The sequence below is a fragment of the Limulus polyphemus genome, unplaced genomic scaffold, assembly GCF_000517525.1.
Source record: "Limulus polyphemus unplaced genomic scaffold, Limulus_polyphemus-2.1.2 Scaffold978, whole genome shotgun sequence".
NCBI lineage: Eukaryota > Metazoa > Arthropoda > Merostomata > Xiphosura > Limulidae > Limulus > Limulus polyphemus.
In genome coordinates this window covers 336883-347356 of record NW_013666588.1, presented here as the reverse complement: position 1 = coordinate 347356, position 10474 = coordinate 336883, and the positions used below count along the sequence as shown (strand labels likewise).

At 31.5% G+C, this 10474-nt stretch overlaps 1 protein-coding gene across 5 annotated transcripts in view; it reads right to left on the bottom strand.

Annotated features, from left to right (window-relative positions):
* Positions 1-1070: 1070 nt before the first annotated feature.
* Positions 1071-10474, bottom strand: part of LOC106461525 (gephyrin-like) — a 136493-nt gene continuing 127089 nt past the window's right edge. For all 5 annotated transcript variants that reach the window (XM_022388520.1, XM_013921357.2, XM_022388519.1 and 2 more), the window contains 6 exons: positions 6246-6399; positions 4377-4498; positions 3937-4024; positions 3410-3483; positions 1474-1642; positions 1071-1339 (listed from right to left, as the gene is read on the bottom strand). In XM_022388520.1, the coding sequence (XP_022244228.1) occupies positions 1109-1339; positions 1474-1642; positions 3410-3483; positions 3937-4024; positions 4377-4498; positions 6246-6399 (838 nt within the window). In that variant the 3' untranslated portion in view covers positions 1071-1108. The remainder of the gene's footprint in view (positions 1340-1473; positions 1643-3409; positions 3484-3936; positions 4025-4376; positions 4499-6245; positions 6400-10474) is intronic.

Sequence of the window (10474 nt, the reverse complement as noted above, 5' to 3'; positions counted from 1 at the left end):
CGGAGGTGCAAGATGTGGAAGGAAAATCTAAAAAGGGAGGAGGGTTAACAGTAAACACAGGGAAAATGAAGGTAGTGTTAAACAGCAGAGGGGGAAGAGCGACCTGTAGAAAAAGACAAACAGCTTTGATATAAAGCAGTCAAATAAATTTATGTACCCAAGTTTCAGCATTAGTGAAGAAGGAGACTGTGAAGCAGAAGCAACTGGATAGAATAAATGGAGGGAATTTGCAGGGACGATTCTTAACAAGAAAACACTGCTGAAGCTTAAGAGCAAAATTTACAAAACAGTAGTTAGGCCACTTCTGCTTTAAGGAGCAGAAACTTGGGCCATAAAAAAAAAATATCAAGAGTATTTTAGAAAGAACAGAGATGAGAATGTTAAAAACAATGCTGGGAATATCTTTAAGGGGAAGAATAATGAATGATGATATCAGGAAAATAATTTGGAGTTTATAAGATCATAGCAGATACAAGAGAAGAAAGACTGAGATGGTTTGGATGGACATGTAGTAAGAATTGAAAAAAGTATGTATAATGAGAAAAGCATTAGAAATGCCAGTGGAGAAATGAAGTAGTAGAGGAAGATAGAGAATACAGTGGAAAGACATGGTGGACAGGGATAGGAGGAAGCTTATAGTGCAACCAGAAATGATGCAAAGGACTATAATTTATGAAGAAGGAAGACCCAAGCAGCTGACTCCATAACAAAATGGGATCAAGGTTATACAAAGAAGAATGAAAAAGTGACAATAGCGATAAGTAGTGCATTGTTAAACAAATGATTACATACAGATATAGTGTGTAGCTCTAAACTTACTAGTAAATCTTATTAATGTAACTAAAAAAAGTTATCTTTAGATAGAACATTACTAATATAAAAGATAATACGTTATTTCATAAAACAAATCTTCTTTCACATCGCAGTGCTAGCAGAATACAATAACTGTTTAAATTACTGTAATTGATGTTTATCAGTTTGTAAATCAATTTCAGAAAGTCCTGAAGGTAGGTATTATAATAAGTAAAAAATGTCACATAATAACTAGTATGAAATAAAGACAACCCCAATGAACTTCAAATGTTAGGATTTATTCTTCAGAAAAAACTTATATCCAGTCAATAATTACAGCATCCACTTGTTGACCTTTATCCAACATTTCTAAAGAATTTGTTCTTGGTGGCAATATCAACAAACAATTGGCACTAGTCATGCTTAGAAGTCTACTGCTAATCAGTTTTCCTGTACTAGTGGCTGATGGCACAGGATTTTCTAGTTCCCACTTCAATGTAGCACAGTGATATTCAGGTCGAAGATCCAGTGTTACTGGATGTGCCAGCTGAAATTGAAATATGTTCTTTAAAAACAAGTGACTAGGATGTAAAGATAATTTCTTAGAAATAATTAGTTGCACATATTGAATACTTTAATTACTCTAGTATTACTTGTAAATTATTTTCACTTTAAACATACTTTGACTTTGATGGTCGTATTTAGTGGTCTATGAAAGCCCATCATCTTCCTCAGAACAGGCAAGACATACAAGTTACATGTAACAATTGCAGAGACGGGGTTACCTGGCAGCCCAAACACCAGTTTTTTCTTACTCTTAAATTGCAATGTGGCAAATGTAGTTGGCTTCCTAGGAAGAAAAAAAAATTGAATGTGAAAATAATGTGCTATTGAAACATGTACTATAACATTAGTTAACCCTATGGTAACAGGCTTGTGTATTTTACACAACCTTGTAAGCATGGTGGTATACATACTATGTCTCTAAAAGTACTTAATGTGTTTCATGAAATTTGGAAAGCTTTCATTTAATATTAAGTCTTCTGTAGATAAAAAATCAGAATTTTAAATTAAGTATTTTTACTAAAATTTTGCCCATAATGATATGGTGTTAGAAAGTTGACTGCTGTGATTGAAAAGTGATTTTTATGTTAATAATAAAAATACATTTTTCGTCATCTAAAAATTTTCAAATTTCATTTGCGTAATCCCTAAAACCTCCTAAATAAATATCAATGCTTTTTTTTCAGAAAAAAACTTTATATTTTATCAGTTATTTTCTATATCATAATTCTATACAGGACTGGTTGATTTTGACCGACCTTATAACCACTTTAAAAAGTTAAGAAATAACTCTAAATTACCCTTTTTCTTTCTGGAATGACTCCAATTGTAACAGGAAACCACAATTGTTTATCCTAAACAGCTTAAAGCATGTAACAGTATACATCTGTTTCTACTTAAATTTTATTGTTTATTGCCCTTTGAATTGTGTCTAACAAATAATCTCACCAAGTGACTTAAAACTACCCTATCGAATTAAGTAACAAATGGGCTACTTGCGATTGCACCTCATGAAAATTTGTTATTTATTTTATCTCATCTAACCTAATAAATCTCTAATATTTACATTTTAGTTACTATTATAATAATAAATAAAGAATATAGATGAAAAACAAGAAATATGGTACCTATCTAGGTCTATTTTTTTTGCTGTCAACTGTCGATTAAACAAACCTAATATTTTACTAATGGAACTACCACACTAAATAATTTTTTATTTAATTGAATACTGACCTAAGAATACAGAATAACAACACATAAAAAGCAGACAATGTTCCAAGACTTTCACAATTTTTCTGGCTTTCTAACAACGCAATAAGAGTCATTAAAAATTCAACAAATCTCCTCAATGCGTTTCTTATGGAAATAAAGTTTGAACTGGAAGCAAAACAGACAATTTCTTGTACAGAAAACAACGTAATATAATATGTCAACTGATAGATTAAAACTTTGGCTGTTTGTGAAGGAGAGGGTATGACAGGTAGACTTGGCAAGAGGGGGTCTAATTTTCTAGTTTATGGCTCTGTACATCTCAGAGGGAAAACCTTCAGATTAAATGCCAATTTTCATACTAGAGGAGATTAAGGATTGTTAAAAATATTTCCTTATAAATTTAATAATTTAAAACTTATATAATATTACAATCGTTTTATAAACTACATTTTCATATCAAATTTATTAGTATTCATTGATAACAAAGTAATTTAATCAGATCTTCAATGTAACACTGTAAAAGGTTGTGACATGTATAATTTGACCTACCTGATGCAAAAGGGTTAACATACTGAAAATAAATTGCTTTTTGCAATTTTTCCCTTCTTGAAATTATACATTTGTGTACAATATTCTCCTAATACTTACAAACAGGATTACAACAGGTCTGTGAAATATTTTAATGGGCAATTGTGTGTTTAGTTATTATCTCAACAACTGAGGTTTGATACTAGTTAAAACAGAAACTTTTTTTTTATAAACCTAAAAATTGGTTTCAATTGTTTTATATTTGCTCAGTTACTATATATACAACACATAAAGAAATATTCTTGGACCTCACCCTGGTTTCATGAAGACACGACCAAAATGAATTTTAGCTCCAAAGCTGTTTTCAAGCACTTGTTTCAGAATATCCTAAAATTAAACAGGGTATCAAGTATGAAATTTTATATTTGAACAGATTGCACACAAGGAGTGTTAATAATACAAAAACTTGAGTACTAAAGACTTTTCCTTAAGCATTTGATGCTTTTCTTTCAACATACAGCATAAAAACGTTAGTACTAAATAATAAAACTAAGTGATAAAGGTGAAAACAAAATTTAATTTTACATGCTTATGCAGTTTTAGAGTAAACCACTTAAACGTTTGTTGTTTTTATAAGAGATGTTAATCTACACTTATATCAAAATTGACAATTCTAAGGTTTCAGCATAATCTTGCAAAGGAAAAATATTGGAAAGATCTAATTTTTGCTATCTCTTTTCTTTTTAGACACTTATATCAAAGACACATATATGATCTATGTCTTATTTCACTTAAGGTGTTTTTCTATTAATGTAGGTCACAGCAGGAATCACACAATACCCTTTCTCCCATGGATACACCACCAGAAGATACAACTACATCAGCCACTTCAAAGGCTTTTTTAAATTTCTTTACCAGGTCTTCATGACTAAAAGAAAGCACAATGAATACCTTAATTGATATATTTTAAACCAGATAGAATAAATAAATGGTTTCAGTTTTTAGATTATAATTTTGGATCTTCCAATGACTTATAATTATCATAGGTTTAGGCTGTTTATGTGGATTGAAAACTAAACACAATTTGAAAATCCTTCAGAAGCTACTCATACATAATAATGGCTGGAGACGGCATACATATTTTATCTGCCATAACTATTTTTAAAAATATTGCAAAACAATAATAACATAAAAGTGTAAAATACTCTACAGATTTGTATTACTATTATTTTTATATCAATGTGCCTTAGAAAGTTTACAAAAATAATTTGTCTACATACTTATCTATAGCAATCCCTGCATCTACTACTGTGAATCCTCGGTGTTGGAGAAGAGATTTCAAGCTAGTCTTGTTGCTATCACGTATACATCCTGGTTGCAAAAACTCATCAGGTCTGACTAGCTATTTCATAAATAATTTAAGTAATATGTTATTCTATACTTACAAGGTAATTAAAACTGTTAATATAAAAAGGAGAATAGGTATTATCAAAAAAGTACAGAAACAAGTTGAATCAAAATGCAAAAGATTATATTTTCAAGCCTATAACTAAGGACTCTTAAAAAAAAAAGTAAACAAACTAGGCTGGAAATAATGTCTACATTTTTTTTTCAAGCTACAAGTCCCTATTTTAATGGAATCACTTTGTAGACTATGTAGGCTTCAAAATATACTCTTTGCATTTTGCTTCAACTTGTTTCTGTACTTTTTTGATGATCTCTATTCCCATTTTTAAGTGAAAATTTTTAATTATTTTGTTTCTTAAGGTTTTATGCTCATTTATGGAGAATAAATTTTAAGCTACATACATGCATATGCATTCAGTTGAATATTAGGTGTTTTTCAACAGTTTAATACCACATTGCCTTTTTTCCCACCCAACCATTATTTACAATGCCAGGTGGTTTTGCACCTGAGGTTTCTTGTAAGCATACATTTGACAAGTAAAGTATAAAAAATCAGCAGAATAAATCACCATTCACAAGAGTAGAGAAATATACTATGGTAATTGTCTACTGTTCAAAAACTCATTGAAATAGTCACAGAAAACCACGTAGAGACAATGTACAATAGTGAATTCGAGAAACAATAAAGAACAGAGGACTTGAGAAATGATGAATCCTCAATGTGGCATTTTCCAATTAATGTGCTATAGGTTGTACAAATTATTTTCCAATTAATGTGCATCAGTAAAACACCAGATTTTTCAATGGCAGAAAGTAAAGGAATTAGAGAAATTCTTCAGGGCAAAAAAACAAAGACACTTGAATTAACGTTAAAAACTACCCTATAACATACTCAATACTGCATTCATTACTATTGTCCTGATTTCTGAAAAATATTTGTAGCTGTGTTTTCTGTAGTGGCTTGTAAAACTATAATTAATGATAATAAGGCTGGAGACCGTTTTAAATATACACATAATTTACTTTAATAAAACAAAGCATTTCTGACTTGTATAAAATGCAACTGTATAATGGTGCTTGAATGGCTTCAAAGAGCTTAGCGAAGAAGAACTTAGAAAATTTTAATTGGTAGAAATCTCGACTTTCAAGAATCAACTTAACGATAGCCCTACAACCTTTGCAGGAGTTTATTTAGTAGCTGTACATAGATTTTGGTGCAGCATACCTAACCATTTTTGCTGTAGGCTTCAGTAGTTGAATGGCTTCGAAGAGAAACTCGGCCACTAGCAATAAAAATCTCTCTTTCAAGAATCAACATAAAAATAGTCGTATGACCTGCATAGGAGTTTTTTTAGTGAATTTATCCAGATTTGAATAAAATATTCATAGACGTTTTTCTGTAGGTTTGTGAAAAAAGAAAAATATGAATAATAATAATAAAATGAAAAACAAATACATGAATTTTGTCTAAAAATCGGGAAATCAACTTTTTTGTTATTATCAATATTTTAGCAGCCTTAGTCATTTAGATAGGTCTTGAGTGCTGTTTCAAGAACAAGTATGCTTTTTAAGATGGTTTTTCCCCACACATTCTTTAGAATTTTTGTACAATTCCTGGGCAAACCCTATTATGTTTGTTTTATGAAATCAGATAAAAGAATTGGAAAGTTTATTTCTTATGAATTGAACTTGAATTTTTATGGCTTTTGAAATTATGAGTGAACTACAAGTTCAATACTTACTTCATTTCCTGTGGACAGAACAGCTATTCTTGGCTTACAATACACACTCACTTTTGTGGTGCCAACTGTTGCTAACAAACCTAATTCAGCTGGTCCTAAGTTTGAGCCAGAACTTAACACCACTGTTCCTTGCTTAACATCTGAACCAGGTGGTCTGTAGCAAAAATTGGAAAACAAAATTAACAAAATAGGTTAACCAAAACCAAGTAGTCTGATGCAAAGAAAAACAAAGGTTACCAAGAAAAACCATTTAGGTATTTTTTTTTCCTGTACTTGAGAAAGTTCAGAATAAAAATCAATGAACTATGATCTTGTGGTTAAGAAAGTTTTCAGAGTAAAAATCTATTGCATTATAATTTCTTGTAACTATTTCACAACTATTTCATAAAAAAAAAAAATACATTTTAATAGTATAATGTTTTCATTAAAAGCTCAACCTTTTAAATTATTTTTTTACACAGTGTTTGACAGAAAGAATTTAATAAGAATTTTTTACCAACAGATTTTTTGTCCTACAAGTATTCTAGTGCTTTTGTAGAATTTCACATTTTTAATGATAAATATTGTTTCATGAAAACATCTGATGTCTGGAATAATATTTCTGGGAAAAGATTCATCATCTTTAATACTTTATAAAATTTAATGAGAGTCTGATATCTTGAGAATTATGCAATGTTTAATGGCAAAATCCATCATTTTAAGTACTGGTTAATGTTTCTTGGAAAACCTGCCAGCCTATCCATTATGGAACATATATTGTGAAGGTCTAGAGTTATGAACACCAGTAATGTTTTACAGAAAGAACTACTGGCTTTGAGTATTGTTAAATTTACTATAGAAAACTGCTTCAGTGGAATTTATCCAGAGCAGATATAGTAGGTTTAAGATTTGAGAAGTTTAAGGAACTACAGCTCTCGTTATTTGTCACATGCTCCAATCACTACTAGCACTGTTGACCCATTTGCTAACTTGAGCTGACTGTCAGTCATACACATCATATCCAATGCTTGCTTGACATCTAATTTCACAACACCTCTCTATACACTTCCCTCATGAAATTGAGGCTAACAACTCTATTCCCTTTCTGGGCATTCTTGTTAATCATGATGCTAATGGCTTTTCAACTTCTGTCTATCATAAAACACATTTACTGACCTTTTTTCTCAGTTTGATAGTTTTATACCCTTCTCTTTCAAATGCAATCTTATCTGCCTACTAAGTAGAGCCTACAAACTTACCTCATCCTATTTAGCCCTTCACAAACAAATAACTTTCATACAAAACATTTTTTTCAAAACAGCTACCCTAAGCATTTTTTGGAGAAAATAACTTTCTCATTCCTAAATAATTTGTTTATCAAACCACCTATTATACCCAATGTACCCACACTTCCTTTATACACTTGCTTACCATATCTTGGGAGACAGAGCTCCCTTATCACAAAACAGTTGAAAATGTTATGTAACACTTACTATTCCTAAATTGACCTGAGAGTTATTATGAAACCAAACTTAAGACTAAAAAATGTTTTCTGCTATAAAAATTGTTTACAGACTGCCCATTGTTCACATCTCATCTATTTATACATGTGCGGAGACTGTAAGGGCTCCTATATTGGTGAAACCAATGGTCACCTTAAAGTATGAGCTTGTGAACACACAGGTATATCTATAAAAACTGGAAGAAAGGTTACAAATCCTCCCTGCTCCGCTATCTATCAACATAATACAGAAACAGAACATCCGATCTCTCTCTCTCAAACTTTCAAATTCTTTCAACAGCCAAACGTGATACTGAACTTCTTATAAAAGAAACATTATACATAAAACTCTTCTTCCATCCCTAAATAACACATGGTCTTCACTGGATTTAAACCTATTTTAACTATTTGATTTGTGCCTCAGTTTTCATTTTCTTGCATTATATTTGAATATTCAAATTGTTTACGTATATATTTCTGTTGTAATTACAAAGATTGTTGTTTTGTACTGCTAGATTACCAATGATAAAATTATGATGATTCCGAAACGTTTAATAAATGCTTCATGTTTTATCATTTCATTACTTCTTGTGGTGAATCTGACTAGTTGTCTCTATTCTGTTAATTTTGGCAGCAACATCCATGGTGACATACACTCTTTTCTTGTTTCTTGCCAAGACTATCTCTGTAGGTAGCTCCAGCTGCTTCATGTCAAAATTTATGCTTTTGCTTGTTGGTGACAGAGTTGCACTCATTTGCAATGTGCCTTATCTTAAAACAAGCATGGTATCTCTTCTCCCTTTCATTCATTAACATCTTTTCAACTTTGATGGCATCCTGCTTTTGGTCAGCCACCCCTAAATTTCAACATTAACTGGTTATTCTTGGACTTGCCAGTTAGACTCCCTCCATGGGCTTCCATATACTTTCTATCAGCTTGATCATCTCATCCATGTCTTTTGGTGCTCTCTCCTTTAGGAACAGTGACATGTCAGTTGAGTACGTCATCATGAACTGTTCACATATTAGTAGATCTGTCAGTCTATCTTATGAAGTATCACCATAGATGTGCCACAAAGTGAAATACATTTTCTCCAGTGTCAGGTTTGACTTGTCTGAACGTCCAACAAAAAACCTTCTTCGATAAGTTCATAGCATTTCAGCAAGTCACTTTTAATTATTCATAACCCATAGTGTCTTCTGAAGATCTCTTCCTGTGAAAAGTGGGCTGAGATGACTATCCAGTCACCTGACTTTGGGCAAACCTTTCATATCTCTCCAGGAAAGCATCCATGTCATCTTCCGTTCATCAAATTTGGGCAGTATGGGTCGGCTGGCCCTGACTCTATTGTCATACTTGGGTCCTTCCTCTTTCTGTTGAGTGAGCTTGTTGATCTCAATTTGTGCTCTTATTCTCTCTATTTGCAATTTTTCCTCTCTTTCCTTTTCTTCTTTTAGTCTTTTTTCCTCTCTTTCCTTTTCTTCTTTTAGTCTTTTTTCCACTCTTTCCTTTTCTTCTTTTAGTCTTTTTTCCTCTCTTTCCTTTTCTTCTTTCTTAATTTGTGCTCTTATTCTCTCTTTCTCTCTCTCTATTTCCAGTTTCTCCTTTTAGTCTTTTTTCTTCTCTTCTGTCTGTCATCCTCACACTTTTGTTGCTGCTTTTTTCTTTTTCTTGTTTAATAAACTAGTTTATCACTATCTTTTAGCCCAAGTCACTCACCTCTCTTTATCCATTTATCAAAATCAGTCAACATGGTTATATAACATGATTGTAATCTCAACAATTTATGCCACCAATTTGTGCATATATAGGCCTACTTCTGCTGTAATTCACATCTTCTTTTACATTCGTTTACCATTGTATAATCCTGCTGGCTCACCAATGTCAGGTTCTATAGGGTCATGATTCTTTACAGTAGGTGGCTGTGACTGGTTGGCAATAAATTTCAACAATAAATGGACAGCACACAATCCTCTTGTTTTAAAATAATATCTTCAAAACAAGTGAAATACATGCACAAAAATTCGTTATACTATTGGTTTTCATAGTTGAATTTAGAGCTTTAAATAATTCTCTTTTTCATCAAATGTCCACACAAGCTGATTCAGTTATCTTAGAACACAATTGACAAGACAAATTATTGCTTCTCTACTCTGTTATTATAATACACTCTGTGATAATTTCCCTTTAAAAATCGCCACTTACACTCTTTATGGCTAAAACTCACAATCATGCAATCTAGCCAGCTTCACCATTACTTTCACTAGCGTACTTATTTGCACTCTGTATCTGCACAAAATTCTAAGAATATCTAGCCCTCTAGTAACAACAATATTAAACATAACATGAAAAACTTAAAACTTCGAGTAACATGACTTCAACAATATTACAAAAGCCAAGTACAACAATTAAACTACACACATATATAACTTACGACTCGTATGGAGTTACATAATGAAACTTGTCATAACTATTGCTTTTAAATTAATTAACTTTTAATACTCTTGTTATGAAAATCAAATAATCATTAAATATTAAATCACTAAATAAACTCAATAATAACTCTTAAACTGAACAGTCTTGTATATCCAACAATTATACCCTTTTCATTCAGCAGGCAGTTGCAGTCCATTAAAGTTCACAAACCTACTATATATTTTAGAAAGAACTGTTACTACCTAGTGCCTTAGAAGATTTGTTATCTTCAGTTCAACATATATATATATATATATATATATATATATATAA